This window comes from Etheostoma spectabile, chromosome 12 (genome assembly GCF_008692095.1).
Source record: "Etheostoma spectabile isolate EspeVRDwgs_2016 chromosome 12, UIUC_Espe_1.0, whole genome shotgun sequence".
Classification (NCBI taxonomy): domain Eukaryota; kingdom Metazoa; phylum Chordata; class Actinopteri; order Perciformes; family Percidae; genus Etheostoma; species Etheostoma spectabile.
In genome coordinates, this window is record NC_045744.1 from 18,053,621 (window position 1) to 18,074,877 (window position 21,257).

General features: G+C 41.8%; 1 protein-coding gene across 3 annotated transcripts; it reads right to left on the bottom strand.

Moving 5' to 3' along the window:
• Positions 1 to 1,667: 1,667 nt before the first annotated feature.
• acin1a (apoptotic chromatin condensation inducer 1a) lies at positions 1,668 to 20,882 on the bottom strand. Of its 3 annotated transcripts, none has more exons than XM_032531016.1 (19): positions 20,660 to 20,882; positions 18,951 to 19,016; positions 18,717 to 18,828; positions 18,556 to 18,611; positions 16,978 to 18,395; positions 15,441 to 16,944; positions 13,290 to 13,451; positions 12,975 to 13,060; positions 9,154 to 9,211; positions 7,137 to 7,176; positions 6,632 to 6,774; positions 6,217 to 6,360; positions 5,879 to 6,074; positions 5,592 to 5,737; positions 4,159 to 4,266; positions 3,930 to 4,037; positions 3,534 to 3,840; positions 3,106 to 3,206; positions 1,668 to 2,970 (listed from the first exon to the last, which is right to left on the bottom strand). In XM_032531016.1, the coding sequence occupies exons 1-19, from the start codon at positions 20,795 to 20,797 to the stop codon at positions 2,623 to 2,625; spliced, it is 5,241 nt and encodes a 1,746-aa protein (XP_032386907.1). In that variant the 5' UTR covers positions 20,798 to 20,882; the 3' UTR covers positions 1,668 to 2,622. The 3 variants fall into 3 exon arrangements, with proteins under 3 accessions (XP_032386907.1, XP_032386908.1, XP_032386906.1); XM_032531017.1 differs by having other exon boundaries at positions 15,441 to 16,353; positions 16,708 to 18,395; XM_032531015.1 differs by having other exon boundaries at positions 15,441 to 18,395.
• Between the last annotated feature and the right edge of the window lie 375 nt (positions 20,883 to 21,257).

A 21,257-nucleotide genomic window follows, 5' to 3' on the forward strand; every position in this document is an offset into this window, starting at 1 on the left:
GTAGTGGGCCTTTCAACCTTTAGTCTGGAAAGACAATTTCTTTGAGGAACGCATTGCCTCAATATTGTAGGCATTATTGACCGTGTCATTAACTTGCCCTCTCCCTTTAATCCAGCCATCACACTGTCTTCAGAAACAATCTCTTCCAACTTTCCATTTGACAAACACAATCACTTTGCCCTAAACTTCAACTTATCTTCAAACCCTCCAACTGCCTGGAGCAAACCAACACACAGACAGGGTGACACACATGCATGCTTCTCTCCGCCTGCTCGCTAGATAAAACTAAATCTCTCTCCAGTGCTCGTTCCAACTAGGCCGACTCAGTTAGAAGTTTGATCTTGAGTTGCCAGAGAGATGCCAGGGTGAAGGATTCGCTGGTCCTCAAAGAGTCCAGACACACAGTGTTGCATCAGGGCACAAGAATGTTCTGCTCAGCGATCATAGGACTGTAATTACATAGAAACACTGCTGAGCTCTGCAGGACGAACGTCAAGACCGGAGAGATGGAACAAGGGAATAGAAGAGGGCAAATACATGATTTACAGCCGACAGAGAAGGGAAGGGTGGGTAACACAGAGAATATGGTGCAGAGGGCAAACACTTCCAACTTGGAAAAAACAAGATTAGGATCAATGTTAAATGAAAGAAAATGCTTTTGGTCACTGCTAATAATTCTTTACCTTTATTTGACTGCATGAAGTCATTCCCCTTTTGTCAAATGCCCTGACTGACCTGGTCCACAATATGGTGTGACTGACACCTTGTGGATTCTTGTGGAAATGTAACCACAGATTTAACTGCGAAATTGGCTTGAACTAAGCTTTTTCCAACTACTCCCAAAAAGAAGAAACGGCCCTTTTTCAGGACACTGCATTTTAAAAATACTTTATTACTTTATTAATTTTTAAAAATTGACATTTTTTGGAGATCTTCATTGTAAAGGCTTTAAACAATGTCTTGTTGAATGCTTGTTCAACTAACCATAAACAATTAATGAACATACACCTGTTGAACGGTCGAAAAGTTAATAAAAGCTTGCAGGGGGTAGGCAATTAAGTTCACAGTTATAAGAAAATTAAGAAAGTAAAGAGGCCTGCTAATCTGCGTGAATGCGCTTTAGGTATGGTGCAAGGAGGCGTGAGGACAGCAGATGTGGCCAGGGCAATGCGTTACAACGTCCCTAGTGTGAGACGCCTAAAGACAACGCTACAGGGAGACAGGAAGCACAGCGGATCGTCCTTGCAGTGGCAGACCACATTGACACCTGCATAGGATCGGTACATCCGAATACCACACTTGCGGGATAGGTAAAGGACGGAAAAACCCCTCAAGAACAGGCCAGTCTGGTGCAGTGCATGAGGAGATGCAGTGCAGGACTTAATGCAGCTGGTGGCCACACCAGATACTGAGGGCTACTTTTGATTTTGACCCACATAGTCACATGTCTGTGAAAATTGTTCAGTTTGTCTTAGTTGTTAAATCTTTTAATGTTCACACACATATTTGCATATGTTAAGTTTGCTTAAATTATAAAAGCAGCTGAAAGTGACAGGACTTTTTTTGCTGAGTATAGTAAGAAGTTACATTTTTACATCCTTGGGACCAATGAAGAACTTAAATTACAAATCCTCCAGCAGGAAGATTGGAAAAGAAATGTCACAATTATTTCAAATCTCAACTTTTATTATTTATACATTCACCACTGATAGGCGTACTCAAAGAAGAAATTAAAAAACAAAAACAAACCTTTGTACTAAAATGATAAAATGAAGGTAACAAAAAAAATGGTTAGAAAACTCCCTCTTGGGCCTGTATTGACATTACAGGGTAAGAGAAGTGGAGGAAGATGAGGGAGGAATAAGAGAATCAATGATAAGGTCATAATCATATCTTGTGTCAAGTGTGACAGACATCGATTCTCCTCCAAGGAGATTCGGAACCATCGCATGGAGAGGAACACTGCGTTGCCTTAGTAGTTATTCCACACCCGTCCAAAAATTACCCAGAGCTGCCTTATTTAAAGACGTGATTTTAAGTAATCTTATATGTCTGTACAAAATGCCAAACTCTCCTATTCCAATATTTTCAGATTTATGCAAGCCTCTGTACAGAGGGTAGAGTTTTCTTTTAGGTAGGATTGGCAAGGAGAGCCTTGGACTACATGCAGCAACAAAAGGATTCCTCATCCTGATTTTAGAGCTGTTAAAAACACTGAGGCGACAACAATTGATAGCAAATAATAATTGGCACCTACACTTTGGGGCAAATGGGGAACATGAGGGGAAATTATTAAAATTACCCAGCGTGCCATACTGCAAAACCGTCAAGACAAATATTTAAGAGAAAGAGAGGCAAGAGTATAAAGAAAATATATCAAAGCTTGACAGAAGTGCGACATACAGCACTCTGGGAAACAACACCGCAAAAAAAAACCAACCATGGTCCCCTTCAAGCCTGACTGTGTTTAAGTGTAGATGTGCTATAAAAAAGGTGACAATTTGAGAGATGGTGACGACATCAGTTGGTCCTCTGTTGGGTCTTAGTTGTAACAAAGTACATGTAGTGAAAGGCAAATGGAAGAGGGTGGTCTCTAGGACAGTTCCATCAGTTGATTGGCCATTAACGTCGCCTTTCTCGTGGGTCGCTGCGGCTGCGTGAGCGTCTGCCCACGCCTGCTGCACGGCCCTCTGGCCTACGGTAGCCATCCCTGCGTTTGTCATTCTCCCTCTCCCTCACCCTCTCCCTCTCCCTCTCCCTGTCTCTACCTCGGTCTCTGTCTCTGTCCCTCTCTCTGTCCTTTTCTTTTTCCTTCTCACCCTCACTTCGTTCTCCAGTTGGGCCGCCTCCAGCTTTCACCCTCTCCTTGCGCTCCTCTTCCCTTTTTTTCTCCTCCTCTTCATCTTGCTCCTTCCTCCGTTTCTCACGCTCCTTCATCCGTTCTGCTTTGGCAGCTTCCCGTTGGACAAACTACAATGAATAGATTGCACAGATCAATACTTTTCAGTCTTACAGTAAGGACTTGAATTAGATATCTATGCCATGTACTTACAATTGTGTATTAAAACCAGCAAGCAAAGAGTATAAACTAGTTATGTGTCTCACCTGTTCCTCTGTAAGTGGAAGCCAGTATATGCAAGGAGCTGCTTTAGTTTTGCGGAAAAGATCATCAAGCAGCTTTGCAGGGGGGTCCTCAGCCATTTTCTCTGCCAAAAAAAACCATTCACAATATTAGGGCTGCACAGCTACTGCACGATTTGATTTTTTATTGATTATATCTCACTTTATTGTTTGATTTATAAATTGTCACACTTTCCAAAAGCCCAAGGTGATATCTTCAACTGTCTAGTCTTATAAATGAGACGGCGGAACCAATGAATATCTATCTTTTTATTCAGCTTAAAAAAAGATTTAAAAAAAACTAATGTTTCAGCTCTACATGGTTTTGACCAAAAGTCTATTTTACCTAATATATAATATATATGCCTATATATAATGTTAATACAGTCTAATCTCATGCCTGCATGTCTTACCCTTCTTCTCAGTCTTCTTCTCCTTGCTCTTTCCCCTCTCCTTCCGGCGCCTCTCTCTGGAGCGTGACCTACGTGGACCTTCCTCCTTCTCTTCACCAGGTTTTCCAAACTCTCGGACCTTGTCGCGATCCCACTCCCGCTCTGCTCTAGCCTTCTCTCGGCGCTCCATCTCACGCTCACGCTCGGCCCACTGGTCTCGCTCAGGGAGGAGAGAGGGCAAGGCCGATGTTCGACCACGGCCAGAACCAGGCCCCCGTTCCTCTGCTACGGGTTTGCCAGCTACGCCCAAGCCTTTTTGGAAGTCCAGCTACAAAGCAGAGATATGCTTATGCTACAGATGGCCAAGCAGTGTGGGTGTAAGAGAAAAACATCAGGCTGATAACATTAAGGTCTTACCTCATCCTGCTGGCAGAAGTCTACGTTAAGGACTTTTGGGTTGCTCTGAGGCCATTTCACTCCATGAAGAGCTGCCCGTGTAGCAACTGCCTCATCTGAGCTACAGTACTAAACACAGAGGGAATTGGGTAGCACCATGAAACACAAAAGAACCTTCCACAGGCCAAAAGCAGTCTGGCTCAGATATATAGTCCTCTATCAGAGAAAACACATAATTGTAAAAACTCACAGTGACATAGCAGTGAGACTTGATTTTGTCAATCCAGAAGCCCTCCTCCACCAGGGTGCCTGTTCTGCCGAGCAGTTCCTTTAGCTGCCCCAGAGTGAACGGCCTCACCTAAACAAAACATTACAGAGCAATTATCAAGACTGCTTTACACAATAAATGATAATGTAAGAAAAAATGCCAAGCATACATTCATTAACAATATTAATGTACTGTATTAAAATGAAGATGAACAAAAACTGCACATTTAGTTTAAGACTACAAGTATAAATTATACCATTGTCTGGGTGGACACTCAATTCAGACTGGCTGCAGGGTATCCATTAAAAAGTGACATAGGACACCTTATAAATTCTGGTGTAACTGACTTTTTACCGTTCTAAATGAATGTGCTACATTAAATGAAAAAAACCCATCTGAATATGTTATTTCAACACTGAGTGTAGTCCATCAGTTCATTGTCCTCTGAACACCCCAGGATGGTGCGAGAAATAAGTTACACTGCTCCTCTGTACTGACTTGGTTTCGCAGTGATCATCTCTCATCCCGTTCACTTTTCAACACAAACTTCAGGCTGTGGCCGACAAAACACATGGCGCATAATTTGTTTTGTGAAAGTCTGTATTGATTTGGCAACAATGAGATGTCTGGATAGCTAGCCTGTCTTGTCATACTGTCAAATTATACTTACCGATTGTTACACAATGTTAATGACTTTGAATCTTGCTAGCATAATGTTAGCTTTCTGGCTCGTAGCTATCTGAGCCAAAGGGTTCTATCTCCCATTGCAAAGCGTGGAAAGTTGTGTCTAAGGTGTGTCCTATTTACTGGAGCAGTGAATAACATTTGCATTGCATAAGAACCTTATGAGATGTGAATGGTTGTTCCAGGTAAACCATCAAGTGTTACCAGGTAAACAGGGTTATTGTTAAAAAACAAACAGATTTTGATTGTAAAACATAAATTAATGGTCTTAAAAAAAAAAAATCTTATTTGACAAGTGACCATGGTATAATGCCCTTTGACGTGTCCCTTATCAGGTCATTAATGGAGTTCAGTGGAGGCAACCATTTCAGTCAGACTGTTGCACCTTCATTACAATGAACACAGGCAGTGTTGTTTTTTCTGAATCAATTCTGTAACAGCATGATTTAACTCTGTGTCAAGAACACATCACTGTGCTTGCTCAGGGAAGGGACTGTGCGTTTCTACTGCTGGTTCTACTCAAGTCATGTTCATCTTATTGACGCAATTTGTCCCCCAATGCAAACTGTAGCACTATTATGCATAAGGATAAACCCAGTATATTGAGGGACAAGTGTCTCGGTCAGTTTAGGGGTATACGCCTGCTATCACAGACAACAGCTCCACAACATTACCACCAATCAGTGCACACTATATCAATAAATGTTAATATTACAAAAGCATTCTCTCACCAGGTTGCTGATGTGAACAATGTTGGAGACCTTGCCGCGAGGTGGCGAGGGCTGCCGGGCTGTGCGAACAGGGTCATCGATTGTGATGGAAACACCCGTTTTTTGCTGGCTGATGGAGCGGCGAATGAGGGTGTCGCTGGGGGTCACTAGGACACAGGAGGAAGAACAGTCAACACAGTGTCTTAATTAACACTGACTTTATGTAGTTAACAAAATACTCAATAGAATTATTAATTATTTTTTTATGACTGAGCTAGAAAAAGACCATCCTGTGATAGATCCATTACCAGTGTTAGTTTCTACATCATGGCTGGTATGTGATGGAGACTGGGTTTCCACAGCTCCAGGAAATGAGGTGTCCATCTTCTCTTCGTGGGTCCTTGTGATCTCTGTGTCTACCTGTGGTTCATCCTCCTCCAGCTCCTCATGTCTGCTCCTCTTTGTCTCTTTCTCTCCATTCTCCTGGCTCTCTGAGTGCACCACCTGCAATAGAGGGAAGGTATCAAGACAAGTAATTCTTGATTAAGAGATGAAAGTAACCTTGAACTTTCATGAAAAGCACTTTACATTTCACACAGTTCGTAACCTGTTATCCATGTAAAACAGTTAAAAGCTGTAGACCTACCTGTGTGACAGTCCGACGGATCTGAAGATCCTGGTCAGAGCACTCCCTCTCTTCATCCTCAGCACCAGAGAGGACAGCTTCCTCTGGGTGCAGGTCCACTACTGCCTCCTGCCCGAGACACGGGCGAATGTCTGGGATCAGAGACTAAGGGCAAAGAACAGAGACAATGCACACGATATATGTAGGGCCTGCAACATTCAACACACAGGACAGATGCAATAGATGTGCCTCAAAGTGCATATATACATCTAAAAGAGCATTACCAGCAACCTCAATGTAATATCAGTGTTACTATCAAACCTGCAAACTCAGAAGGGCTGAAAAAGGTGACGCCTCTTTACTATTTTCCCCATTCAAAACGGTGATTTTCACCAAAAAGCAACTAGTTTGCAGGTACGTACTATGCTGAAAATACCTTAAGTGAATCTGTGGTGATGCTGATGGAAGGTTTCTTGGCAGTGACAGCTGTGCTGGAGCCCCACCTCCTCTTGCGACCGGCTGCAGCCCCAGAGTCTTGCTCACCCTCTGCACTGCCAGTACCTGGAGACAATTTACTGCCTGGTAAGACAAGAAGAAGAAGAAGAAAACTTGTTGAATCCTCTGGCACATGGCATATCCAGCATAAGCGGACATGATGTCCCAAAGGCTTGCCCACAGCGCAGTCTTTTGGCTCCAAGTTTTTGATATATGGATGGAAAGATTTATAAATGTAAAGTTCTCAAACCATAAACTAATAATGGCATGAATATGAAAATATATATATATATATATATATATATATATATTATATATATATATATATATATATATATATATATATATGGCATATATTTGTTTGCCTAAAAGGCAAACAAAACCAACACTATTGAGAAATTAAACATGTTGGTAAAGAATAAACCAAGTTGGTAGGGTGTACTTACTGCTAATAGAGATCTTACGAGCAGAGAAGGCCTTTGGTGTCTGAAACAGAAAAAGATAAAAACAACCCAATACATGGGAGAGGTGAGATGCTGACACCAAGTGGTCAAGGACAGTTTGCAGAAAAGGTGGAACAATAACAGGAAGGGAGACAAGTAGGGGCTGAGAGTGAAGGATACAAACCCCTGTGCAGTCTTTTTTTTAAATTCAAGTCTACTGAATGGCAGTGAGATGTCTTTGCACTGTACTGGTAGTTTAAGTGCATGCTATTCATAATTATTTGACAATCTACACCAATACATTATTTAATATAACTTGCTTTTGAAGAGTAAATTGTAAGTTGCCATCTCTATCATACAAAGGAGGATCTGGCAGAAATACTGCAGTTTAAATTTGTTATTTTTAAACTTTGTGTCTGAATAGACACATTAACTCCAACTAGTTTCAAAAAAAGTGAAAAATCAACTTAGATTATAGACACAAGTATAAAACAATTAGGGATTAAACTGCAGTGGCCACAAATTAGATAAACATTTTTTTAAATGCTGCTTCTTCCAGCAAAGACTACACAGAGTATAACTGGAAACTATGCATTTTCAAAATAACTATGAAATATAACATTGAGTAAACGTCTACTTATTCCCTGGTACCACTGACACCTGATCCTTACTGGTTTGGATATGGCCCAATCACGACTGCATGTACTGTATCTAGGCAACAAGGGTCCAATCAAAGATGGCTGAGGTGTTTGGATGAAAATCTGAAAGCGTGTTGGCTGGCAGGATGGGATCAATAGTTCATTTGGGTAGGGGCTTTGAAATGCTTTTGGCCAAAGTGTCCTCAGGTGTTTTGGCATTAGTCCTTTTAAAAATGTGGCAGGTTCTTTAACAACAGTGGGAAACAATGAGTCCAATGAGCTGGAGACCAGATGTTGAAAACAGTCACTATGCGCACAAACCCCAACTTTTGACGTTAGTGTTCAGTTGTCTTTGAGGCGCAGTAAGTTCATACTGAAACTTGCAAAGTAGCAAAAATCTGGAGTTGGCTGTTGTAGAAAGGAACCCAAACTAAGTCTTTTTCAGTTCAAATAAAAACTGTCAAGGCCATTGAGTCCAGGTAAAAAAAACGTTGGCCTCTTTGAAACCTCATTTAATATCCAAGGGTATTTGCAGGAGAATTCTGAATCCGATTCCAATAGATTACCCAAATCCAAAATGTCCTTTCTCAAGCATGTTACAGTCACCAAACATATTAGATGACATGTCCATAATGCACCACAGTTCTTTGCAGGTGGGTTAAAAATGTCTCTAAAGTGAAACAATATAAAAACTCCTCCGTTGTTGAGTTTCACAGCAGCCTTGACATGATGCAAGCACACATCCTTGCTTGTCTTGCCTGATTAGTGGATAAAAGGCTAAGAAAGGTGGGCCACATTGACTAGCCACCTCCTTTGAATCTTCTGGTCCAATAAATAGCTCTTGCCAGTCATATCCATGAAAATTAGGCAGCCTTTGTTGCCAGGGGTCTCCCTCTGCAGTGCAGCCTTGGGGGCTTATCTGTGGTCAACTCTGGATTCTTGGGGACAGTGGAACAGGTGCAGCAGTAGCAGTAGTAGTAGTATGCAGGTACCAATAGGGGCAATGGAAGAGGCATGAGCACCTTTATAACAAAGCAATCATTTGGGGTTTAAACATCAGCCACAATGAGAAAATACCCTTGCTGTTTCTGCATATGACAGTGCCAACAAAGGTTTTACAAACAGCCATATAAAAAAAATATCCTACACACATTCTACCACTTGTGAAAAGGGTTCATTAACTCATCAAGTGGAATATACATTTTAAATATAGAAAACAGACATAATCAAGTGACCTATACTGTTATGTATCCAGGTTAACAAAAACACAACTATAAAAAAACGATTAAACAATAAAAGATTGAATGGGTCCGTCCATCTAAGTCCTCAGCTACCAACAGCTTGGAGGACCAAGATGATTCATGGTTCTTCAGGGGCCTTACCTCCTCACTGGTCTCTAGAAGCTTCTCCGGCTCTGCCATGGCAGTCTCCTTCAACTGTCTGCATAGTTTGAAAAATACATAGTAGCAGGAAAAGAGGGAACAGATGAGCAGCCCATTAGGAAATGTATTAAGGCTAATAAATACATACAGATAATCTAGTAATGCATATGCATTCGCCACATATAGGTATGTAATTAAAATCATTAGCAAATGCCTCTGTAATTTGTCAGCAATAACATGAAGTACAGTAACCTGTAGTTAAAGGGGCTAAACTTGATTTTAATCATGGAGCCCTGAAAATAGGTATTGTCCCTTTAAAGAACCACAAGGGTAAGGTCGCATTGAAAACATAAAAAAAGCAGCAGATGAAGCTACTCTACTAAGACACGCAAAGAGCAACAGGAGATGCTAAAATAACGGCACCACAAGCGCATCTCACACGGTTGACCACAGTCACATTGTCATTTCACAAATACGTTGCTCTTAATTCTCTAATGGGGGTTGAATGACAGAGTCGAGTAGAAGAGTCAAGGAATGCATAGCGACCGCAGTCCTCCTTCAGACCTGCCGAGCTTGTTTTCACCAAACCAGTTGTTCACCGACAGCCACACAATGCCTCACAAATGAGCGCAAACTTCACAGCAAAGACAAACTGTGCTCCCGTTTAAATGCAGTGTAGGGGCTGCGACTGTTACTAAAGTGACTGCATCGCAACGAGCCACCTCTCGCCCCTCTCGCCCCTCTCTCCCCTACACCCTCTCACCAGAGAATACTCTTCCTTGATCACATTCATGTCCTTATGGTTGGCAACCAAAACCTGCGACGGAGAAACCCTCGCCTGCTGTTTAGCTGAGCAGCTGTATGGAAAACCATCCGGTTCCTCGGCAGCTAAAGCAATCGTCAGGGCACAGCTATATTGTGCAAGGAATAGAATAAAAAGATTGTGTAGAAAAAGGACCCGCATCTTCTCAGTCATACCGGCTTTAGGGCAGTCATCACCTGATGGGAAAGTCACTACCCAGCCTCTCTTATGACGCCGATTTATCATCGCCATATTGTTTTCATAAAGCATACAGATGCTAAGGCTCTAATGGAGCAGGATTTTTATAGGATCTGATGGTAATGACCAACTGAGCTTACAAAGCAACATTTGTCAACATATTAACAGTGGCCACATTCTTCTCATTATTAATAAAACAATGGAAAAATGTCTAGTTAGATGTTTTTAAAACAATATTGGATACTTTAACAGCCTTGCACAGAAAAGTCCGGCACTAATTACAATTTTTACCATATCACATCCTTTGAGAGCACTGGAGCTGATGTCTGGCGACTTTTGCAGATGAAAATAAGCCGGCTGGCTAACACTGGCACTTTTACATAAATGTTGATTAATTATATGTTCCACCAAAAACAAGTTCCTTCCTGAGACTATTTTGAAGAGCCATGCCTCGCTGCGTTCAGAGTTTAGTACCGTCAAAGACAATTTTGATTGGTGTAAAGAAATGCACACAACGCTAATCGTTTATTCTATCCAGGAACGTTGTGTGGACTATCCAGACCTTCCACCGCGGCGCTGTGGAGATACAGTGGGTGTGGGAATGCAAGATTAGTCAACTATAAAATTGGGGAAATATCTCTTCAACCTTATATCCCTGCCTTTTTCTCAAGAGTGCCAAAAAATTTCCTATTTTTGCGCACCCATGACTATTCTATAACTCATACATTTCATTAGTGATTCCTACATTACAAATTATTACTTGTTTCCTCCATGCACAATGTGATTGTAATCGTGTAGTATTTCTGGCAGAGTGGAAGTAAGTAACTGAGTGATACAAATCCCAGACCTGCAAACTCTTGAGTGGTGATTAAAGTGACATGATACTTAACAGACAATGGAGAAAAAGTTGCCAGGGGCATTCAAAAGGTTTGGATATTTAAGCATAAATTTGGTGGCCTTTGGCACATTTTAATGCCTCTCTTACTCTTCAATACTTCTGGAAAATACTTCAACAGCGAGAGGGCTACTGATGTAGGGACAATGTTCTTCAATCTGCCTGGCTCTGTGGACATGTATGGATCCTTTACCTGCTTTATTAAACAAAAACATGATTGTCTAATTCATGTCGCAATTTATTGTGGATCTAAAACTAAATCACATGTTGCCTGCATCAGTAAAAATAAAATCTGACGATATTTCTCATTTACATTTTTCATCATTAACATGGCATTAGTTCGTAATTAAAATATTCTTGACAATTTAAATTAAAACCAATTCAAAACTTAAACAAGCAAGGTATTCACTCTAATATACTTGATCAACTGACCAAGAATTTTATTATTTAAGAAGCCTGTCAGGGTCTTTTGATTTCCACTACACTCTAGCTTCCTTTTGGGTGTCATCTTTCCTCTCTTTCTTTCTTCTCTATTGATGTACTCCACATTTATGGGAATTAAGCAGGTGTGACTTAAGAATGAACATTAACTTTGCTACGAACACAGCAGGAGACTATTAGTCAATGTCAGAATAACCAACTATGTAAACCATATACACTCACCTATAGGATTATTAAGTACACCATACTAATACTGTGTTTGACCCCTCCTTCAGAACTCCCTTAATTCTACGTGGCATTGATTCAACAAGGTGCTGAAAGCATTCTTTAGAAATGTTGGCCCTTATTGATAGGATAGCATCTTGCAATTGATGGAGATTTGTGGGATGCACATCCAGGGCACGAAGCTCCCGTTCCACCACATCCCAAAGATGCTCTATTGGGTTGAGACCTGGTGACTGTGGGGGCCATTTTAGTACAGTGAACTCATTGTCATGGTCAAGAAACCAATTTGAAATGATTCAAGCTTTGTGACATGGTGCACTATCCTGCTGGAAGTAGCCATCAGAAGATGGGTACATGGTGGCCATAAAGGGATGGACATGGTCAGAAACAATGCTCAGGTAGGCCGTGGCATTTAAACGATGCCCAATTGGCACTAAGGGGCCTAAAGTGTGCCGAGAAAACATCCCCCACACCATTACACCACCACCAGCCTGCACAGTGGTAACATGGCATGATGGATCCATGTTCTCATTCTGTTTATGCCAAATTCTGACTCTACCATCTGAATGTCTCAACAGTCTCTTTTGTCAAATGTCTCTTTGCGGCATACCTCGGTTGTAACAAGTGGATATTTCAGTCAAAGTTGCTCTTCTATCAGCTTGAATCAGTCCGCCCATTTTCCTCTGACCTCTAGCATCAACAAGACATTTTCGCCCACAGGAGTGCCGCATACTGGATGTTTTTCCCTTTTCACACCATTCTTTGTAAACCCTAGAAATGGTTGTGCGTGAAAATCCCAGTAACTGAGCAGATTGTGAAATACTCAGACCGGCCCGTCTGGCACCACCAGACCACCAATCAAAATTGCTTAAATCACCTTTTTTTTGCCATTCTGACATTCAGTTTGGAGTTCAGGAGATTGTCTTGACCAGGACCACACCCTTAAATGCATTGAAGCAACTGCCATGTGATTGTTTGATTAGATAATTGCATTAATGAGAAATTGAACAGGTGTTCCTAATAATCCTTTAGGTGATTGTATACTTGATGTTTGAAGTTGAGGCTAGTGGTCATAAAATGTACATGCATAGTGAATGGCAACTTGTTCATCAAAACTATTTTTTATAAGAATTAAATATGTATTCAATAAAGTCACCAGCTGGACTTAAATGAGCAGTCGGCTGTTTGGTCGGCAGCCGTCCCTTATGGAAAACTGATTGTTTAGGATGTGTTTTATAAGAGCAAGACTTAAAAGCAGACCTTTGTTTGTCCGTTTTCTCCTCTCTCTCGTTGTCCTTTTTTTTCCTTTGGGACGCCTCTCTGGTTGGTGCTTCAATGAATGGTTTCTGGGGATTTAAAAAATAAAAAAAGAAGTGTATATCGAAGTTCTTTAAGTAGTTTTAACTTAAAGCCACTAAAGGGAAAAATAAATACCACAAATAAAGCCATCATGAGATTTGTCTGTGGCATAACTTGATTTTGGATCAATCTATTTTCTTAAGAATTGCTATTTTTAGCTAAGTTGTGGATCGTTTTTACAAAATCTGGTGGTGTGTATACTTATAAGCAACTGACCTTGGTGTGACTGTCTCCATCAGCAGTTGTGTTACTCTTCTCTACAGGCATCTCTCTTTTGCCAGGGGAGAATTTTGGTGTTTCCTTTATACCCTCAGCCTGAGCCTGAGCCTCTTGTGTCACCCTGTGCTGTGGTGAGGAATCTCTTTCAGGTTTACCATCCTAAAAAAGAGACATACAACAGATCACATTTTATGTAATAACAATACAACCTGGATATTAATAGAACATGAAAACAACAGATTCTTTGTTTGATTCTTCCCTTATCCGGATTCAAGGGCATACACAGCATCTGACTAGTCTACATGTAACAAGCAAGGAAGATAACTAGTGTTGTACAAAATTACAAACATTGCTTAGTTATTTAAACTATAAAATATGTGGGCACCTGCCTCTTCATCTAACAAATTCACATGTGCATGGCTCTACTGGATTCTATATTCCTGTCACAACCCTAACATTGAGCTGCTAAACCCTCCTTGTTGTTTATAATATGCAACATAGTCTGTTGTTTTCTGAGCCATTGTTTACTATAGTGCTTTTTAATTCACCCTTACAATGTTTCAAATCATCACTGTCAACACATCTTCAGAGATGTCTTCACAGTAAAAGCCAAGAAGTGTTTAGTATGTATCAACAGTAGTTGTACGGTGCATTCAGATGTACAGATACAAGAGAACAAGAATCAAAAAGGCAGAACACCATTCCTTCAAGAGTTTCAAAGAGGCAAAAATGCCCATTGTGGCTAAGAAAGTTTTACCTCAAAATGTATTTGACTTGCCACAGTGGTAACCAATAGCACAGCTTGTGAACCAGGCAATCCTACTCAGCAGAAAAGGATGCATCCACACCGAAAAAAGTGGTTGTGACAAAAAACTAATACGACTGAAATGCCAATTAATCTTGCCAATTTGAGCAAAATTGTTACATTTAACAATTTCAGAAACCTGACATTTTCCACAAATCTTTGTTAGTTTTTTAGGCTATATACACTATGTATATATAGCATGTGCTGTAAATATAATTAGGCATAGCTCACTCTAAGGTACAGGTCTAATTTTCAGGGAAGTTTGTTTTTTGTTGCCAATGTATGTTTTGACTACAACTATTGCACTGCAAAAAGTTAATGTCTTTGAGAAGGGAACATGCTTCAGTAACTAATGATGAACTGTGCTGTATGTAATGTATTTTGTTTTTGGACTTGATTTGTAAATGAATGAATAAAATGTAAAAAAAAGAAAAAGAAACCTTAAATATTCCGAGGTGAAATTATTACCGTAAAGACATGAAAGCTAGCTTGAAATGTACTGAATTGTCAAGCATTAATGAACAATGATAGGTCTCCTCTCTTTTCCTCATAGAGGCATATTCAGAAAACATCTGCACAATCCGAGCTGAATGCTCTATGGAGTGCTAAACACACCTGAAAACTAGACACTGCCCCTTTGTACTTGTATGTCCGATTGTATAGTTACAAACCAATAACATTAATTTAATCCCGCAAATGAAAGTAGCAGACTGCTGCTGCGATAATACTATCTAACTGACAGAGTGACTTTAAACTACTATTGATAAATAAGACAATTAGACAATCAGCTATGTACAACAAGGTATTGTACATAGCTGACTGCCATGGTGCTTAAAAACTTCAGTCTATTCCTGTTTTATGAAAAAAAAAAACATGCCTGCATCACATTTACTAATGGTTAAAGGCCTGGGTAACACTTGGTGCACCTTGATTATCCCTTTTCAATTTATTTGCTGATACAGTTGGTTGCACAAGTGATGATTAAATGACGATGATAAAGCATTTAAACTGCGCGTTTTCTATTTTCTACTTAATTCAGGTCAATTTTTGGCTTAATGAAGTGTTTAGTCATAAAACAAGCATGATAGGTCACTCCTGCGACTCCCATTGACTACTGGCATTGCAACTGGAGTTGGGCATTGGCTACCCACTGCTCCCAATTAGTTAGAATAGGTTAAATGCAGAGGATACATTCATTGTATGTGTAGATGTGCTTAGCAAATAAAGGATATTCATTATATTATTTTTTGTTTATCAGTGTAAAACAAATGAAAACTGTATTGAATGAAAAATGTCCACAATAATAGGACCTGTATGTGAGAGGTTCCTTTTAGACCACTTACCCTTCTAATTCTTGAAGTGGAGCAGGTCTTCTCTTGAGAGGATGTGGATGAGCCAGAGGACCGAGAAGACGAGGACCTCGAGTCCGATTCTGACGACGAGGAATCATTAGATGATGATGATCTTTGTCTTACTAGTTTTTCTTCCTTGTTTGTAGCTCTTCCCCTCCGCTGAGCAGTAGCCACTGGGTTTGTAGGACCCTTACTTTCATCCACTTCTTTTGCTTTTTTGGTGGACTCCTTGGCAGCCTGTTCCAACTTCTCAGTATCTGCTTTATCTTTGTCCTCCAATACTAGGCTGGTGGCCCCTTCTTTTTTGGGACTTAGGACCAGTGAGGTGTTAACAGTGGTCTCCTTCTCAGGCTGGGCCCCTTCAGATCCTGGCGCCCTGGCAACAACCTCTTGTTTTGTCCGCATCTGTGGATCTTCCTGTTCAGCGGAGGATGGGAGGGAGGAAACATGTGAGGCCCGAGGATGGGCGGTATCAGAAAAGTTACGGGGCCGTTTTATGACCATGGAAGGGGAGGAAGATTGGAGTTGAATTGGGGAGTCCCGTATAAACCGGAATTTCTTGAATGAGGACTGAGGCAACAGAAGTGTTGCTGGCATGGGTGCACCGGATTCTGCTGCTTCACACAGGGACACTGGAGTATGGACATCTTCTTGCTCTCCTGCCTCTGTCGATGACTTTCTACCTGGTCCTGTGGAAAGGGGAGGAGGAGTGGGCAGGGGGGTAAGACCAATCTCACGGCCATGTTTGGAAGGAGGGAGGTGACTCTCCCTATCCTTTTCAGTCCCCCTAGCTCTCTCTTTCTCCTGTTCCAGGGCCCTCTCCTGCTCCTCCTTTTCTTTCTGCATTGCTTTCTCCTTCTCTAACCTTTCTTGTTCAAGTGCCCTCTCCATCTTTTCCTTCTCCTGCTCTAAAGCTTTCTCTCTCTCCAGCTTCTCTTTCCTCTCCTTTTCGGCTCTTTCCTTCTCCATCCTCACCTGTTCCAGAGCTGCCTCTCTCTCCAATCTCTCTTTTTCCTCCCTCTCGTGTAAGGCCTTTTCCCTTTCTATCCTTTCTTGCTCCAATGCTTTGTCTCTCTCAATTCTCTCCTTTTCCTTCCTCTCAAGCTCTAACCTCTGTTCCAAGGCTCTCTCCCGCTCCAACCTTTCTTTCTCTCGCTCTAAGACTTTCTCTCTCTCAATTCTCTCTTGCTCTAAGACTTTCTCTCTCTCAATTCTCTCTTGCTCTAAGGCTTTCTCTCTTTCAATTCTCTCTTGCTCTAAGGCTTTCTCTCTTTCAATTCTCTCTTGCTCTAAGGCTTTCTCTTTCTCAATTCGCTTTTGCTCTAAGGCTTTCTCTCTTTCAATTCGCTCTTGCTCCAAGGCTTTCTCTCGCTCAATGGCTTTTTCTTTCTCTAGTCGCTCTTGTACCAGGGCTCTTTCCACTTCTAGTCTCTCTTTCTCTAAGGCTTTCTCCCTCTCTAGTCTCTCTTTCTCTAAGGCTTTCTCCCTCTCTAGTCTCTCTTTCTCTAAGGCTTTCTCCCTCTCTAGCCTTTCCCTTTCCAACCTTTCCTGCTCCAAAGCCTTTTCTCTCTCAATCCTCTCCTTCTCCTTTCTCTCAGCCTCCAGAGCTAATTCCCTCTGTAGCCTCTCTTGCTCAAGAGCTCTTTCTCTCTCCTTCCTTTCCTGCTCCAAAGCCTTAGCTCTTTCTAGCTCCATTACTCGTACCATTTCTTCTCTCTCTCGCTTCTCCCTCTCCTCCTTTTCTCTCTGCAGACGTTCATGCTCCAGGGCCCTCTGTCTTTCAAGCTCCTTCTGCCTCTCCAGCTCCAAGGCCCTCTCTTGTGCTAAGGCTTGCTCTTCCCTCTCTTTAGCCAAAGCTAGTTCCATCTCCTGCCTCTCTCGTTCTAGAGCAAGTTCTCTCTCCCGCTGCAAAGCCTTTTCTCGTTCTTCTCTTTCTAAGGCCTGCTGACGTTCAATTCTCTCTTTCTCCAGAACTTTTTCATGTTCTTGCTCAAGTTTCCTCTGCATCTGTAGCCTTTGCAGCTCAAGGGCCTTTTCTCTTAATATCTGAGAGTCCCTCTCTCTGTCCCTCTCTTCTGCAGCTGTGGCTTTGAGCAAACTCACAGGTACTTGAATATGGGCCGACTGTGCTCCTGTGATACCCTGGTGAGTGCCTGAAATCATGGGAAATGACACATGGCCTGCAGTATTGGCTGTGTGAGTGATGGCAGATACCAGACCCTCTGGATGACCTCTGCCAGGAAATGATGTAGCCGGAGTACTGCTGTCCTGCCTATCACCTTCCCCAGCGCCACGGTGCCAACCTGCTCCCGAAAAAGCACCTTCTGATGCCATTTTACGTGCCAGAAGGGTCAGCGGGCCTGGCTTGCGCTCAGCATGTCCACTCCTCTGTGGCTCTGGGCTGCTACTGCGGCTGCCGCTGCTGGATGAACCAGAGCTAGAGGTACTGGATGAGCGCCTAGCTGGGGCTACATCTGGACTAGGGGGGCTCTGTTTAGGGGTGTCAGGCAAGGGGAATGATAATTCTGGAGGTGGGGAGGGAGGAGGTGTCGGCTGGCGGAGTTGAGGAGACAAAAGGGAAGGCATGTGCTGCTGTGGGGGTTGACAGGATGCACCAGACCTCTCTCTAGTCGTGGGCACTTTTGCTGGCTCTTTGTGGCCTCTCCTTCGAGCACCGCTTTCCCAGTCATCATCGTCACCATCCTCCTCGCCATCCTCACTATCGTCATCGTCGCTGTCAGCAGCAATTTTGTTGGAGGCAGATCCCTTCTCTGGCCGGCGCTCACCACCAGGAACATGCATGGCCACAGAGCCAGAAGCAGGAGGACCGGACATGTCAGCCTCCTGGTTCCTGTTACCCTCTCCCTCATTCACTGCACCAAACAATCCCTCTCCACCAGAGGGGCCAGGTGGCTTGTGCTGCTCAGCCAATGCTGGTGTGGCATCCTGGCAAGGACAGAAGGGGGGGGGGGGGGGGGGGGGGGGGAGAATCATGTAAATGATCTGGCACCACTCTTACCAGCAAGTTCCTTTGAAGCAATGAATCTCCAAAAAAAAGATTAGAGAATGTGACTGATTGCAAGGTAAGAAAAGAAAGATGTCTTACCTGGACTTGAGGAGGGCATGATGTACTGTTATTAACTTCTGTGTGGTCCTCTGGCTCTGTTTATAAAAGAAAAATAAAATAATAAAAAAATAAATTAAAAAAATGTTTTGCATACAATAGACCCGAGATGTATACAGTACCTTACTAAGTTGCTCACTTACCACTTGTGTCATATGCTTCACGAGCTTCTCTCTCCAGCCGCTGCCTCAGGAGCTCCTGTTGTTTAGCCAGATACTGCTTGATGAAGCTGTTCTGGCTCATTTCCTCACCAATCTAAATATAGAGACCATTAAAAATAGAATGCATTTACCTTTCTGCTAATTGTCATTCATACTGTTATTATATGGGAAGAGGCTTCAGCGGTTGAAAGGAAAATAAAGCTTTGTGACATTCACCTGTGAGTTTGGCTGCAGTCCAATGTGAGCGGTGGAAGTCCTCTGCAGATTCTCCAGCATGAGAGCCTGTTATTGACACAATAGACTTTATTAATTTAATGAAAATAACAATAAGGCATTCTTCTGGAGGTGTTAAGAGTTGGTACTGATGCATTGAGTGTGTTAGATATATGGGTAATTTAAGACAACATAGTTACTGCGTACTGTATTCAGTAAGCATTTATCATTACTATTGCCAATATTTCCATCCTTAAACTGTTATAAGTCACTATACGTGCTTTGGTATGCCATCAACATAGATGGGACAAACATTATTCTGCGTAGCTTTCTTAATATTGTTGCCTTTGATATAGCGTACAGTTTCAGGCAATAAGAAAGCTGTGGGAAACGAGGAGGATGACAACAGAGTTACCTGGTCAGAAGCAGACAAGTAACACAGTAAGAGTCATTAGGGTCAATGAGACCAGGCCTGGCAACTGGCAGACCAGAGTGAGAACGATGTGGGCAGAGTTGCAAGAAAAAGCTACCGTGCCCAACTTGGTTTCAATTTTACAAGTCTTTAATTTAAAATGTGTTGTTTTCATCCATCTCTTTCCTGACAGTGAGCAATGCGGCAATCCTCCCAATCTGCTGCTTGAATTATTTTTCCCTGCGTGCATGTCTGGTGCATGCACACATATGTATAACACAAATACTTTGGGAAGTAAGCAATTTTCAATAATCTCCAAAATCTTGCTTATGATTTACTTGCATAAGCAGTACATCAAACAACAGTATAATACCAAATAAAAACCAAACACAATAATGATAATGTAACCATCCACGGTTAAGAGACTTTGTAGATTTGTTACAGGTTATAACTAAATAACACTGTTCAGAATCTACATGACAAATAAAAAGGTGACAAAATTCAACATTAGGGTCATAAACATTAAACAAAGCAAAAGCAAATGCTAACACCACTTGCTGTGGCGCATATCAGCGAAAAAATGGTAACGTCAGTAAACTGCAACACTATTGTAGGAGCCGCTTAAAAAAAGAAAAGCATGCCCCAACTTTCTTAACGAGGTAGATAAGGTTGATAACATGTCTAAATGTAAACAAACTGGCTCATACAGGACCTATGCAGCTCACGGGCCTGGGCTACATATTAAAGCTAAATTATTGCTAAATTATTGCTAAATTTGGCGGAAAAACTGCTAAATTTGTCAATTTAAAAACATTGCATCTACGTTAAATATATATACAGAGTAAGCTGGTAATAGTTGTAGACATACTTAATAACTTGTGTGACATTACTCTCCTAGCAAAACTCATGTACACCAACATTGCTCGGGAACGACACCGTTAGCTAGCTAGCAGTAACCGATAGCTACTAGCGAACCAGGCCACCGCTCAAGTCACAGCGTTAGCCAGAGGAGCTAACAGGACAACATAACCCGACACAGACTTTAAAATTAGCCCATAAGTTGATTGAACTCAGGGTATTTCTACGGTTGGTATAATTCTACGCGGCGAACACACTGCTTAACCACACTGTAGTGCAAACAGACACATTTCTCAGCTGATTGGTGGTCGTCAACCTCCATAACTCTGCTACGCTGCTCGGCAGTAACGATAGTTGTCGGCCCTCGAGAGAACATCAGCCCGTTTTCTCGTTAACGTTAGCTCGAAGCAACCGTGGTCCCGTATTTCTCAGCAGAACTCACCCCTTTGAGTCTTTTTATTAAAGCATTCTTCTGGCCGCTTTTCGAGAGTCCTCTCTCCTCAAGAGCAGCTTTTAAATCCGCTACTCGAAGGGACTGTAGCGGTCTCCCGTCCAGCGTAACGTCTTCCAGATCCGCCATTTTCCGTTCCTCTAGTCAGTTCACAGCGAGAGCGACGAGCAACGCCTTCCTCCACCCAGCGTCATCGTTGACGACTTCAACCTTATCATAAATCTTTTTTATTATCTTAGCAAATTTCCCTTTCACAAAAGTACATTTTGTAACAAAAAACCTTTATTTAAAGTGTTTATGAATTAAATTTAACTATACAAACTATTCAGCACGCCAATCCCAAAGCCTTAAAGACTCTTGATTTATACAATTTTGAACTGCAGATTCTTTTTTTGTCATTTTGTTGTTTTTCTTGATGTAATGTATTTTCCACCTAGACCCCAAGACAGCGTTACACTGTAACTCCTGGTATATAGCAAATATTCTCTATTTCTATTTGTTGTTTGTCAGAGCAGAATTTAAAAATAAAGATTTTTCAACATTTAAAGCCCAGAGAACATTTAATTCATTTTCAGTACTATAGAATATA

What these genes read in the sequence shown, in the direction of transcription:
- acin1a (XM_032531015.1), bottom strand. Translation starts at nt 20,797, where the DNA reads ATGGCGGATCTGGAAGACGTTACGCTGGACGGGAGACCGCTACAGTCC. An exon ending in GACTGCAGCCAAACTCACAG is followed by an intron (nt 18,829 to 18,950) that starts GTGAATGTCACA and finishes CTCTATATTTAG; the next exon opens with ATTGGTGAGGAAATGAGCCA. An exon ending in TCCGTCGGACTGTCACACAG is followed by an intron (nt 6,075 to 6,216) that starts GTAGGTCTACAG and finishes CCTCTATTGCAG; the next exon opens with GTGGTGCACTCAGAGAGCCA.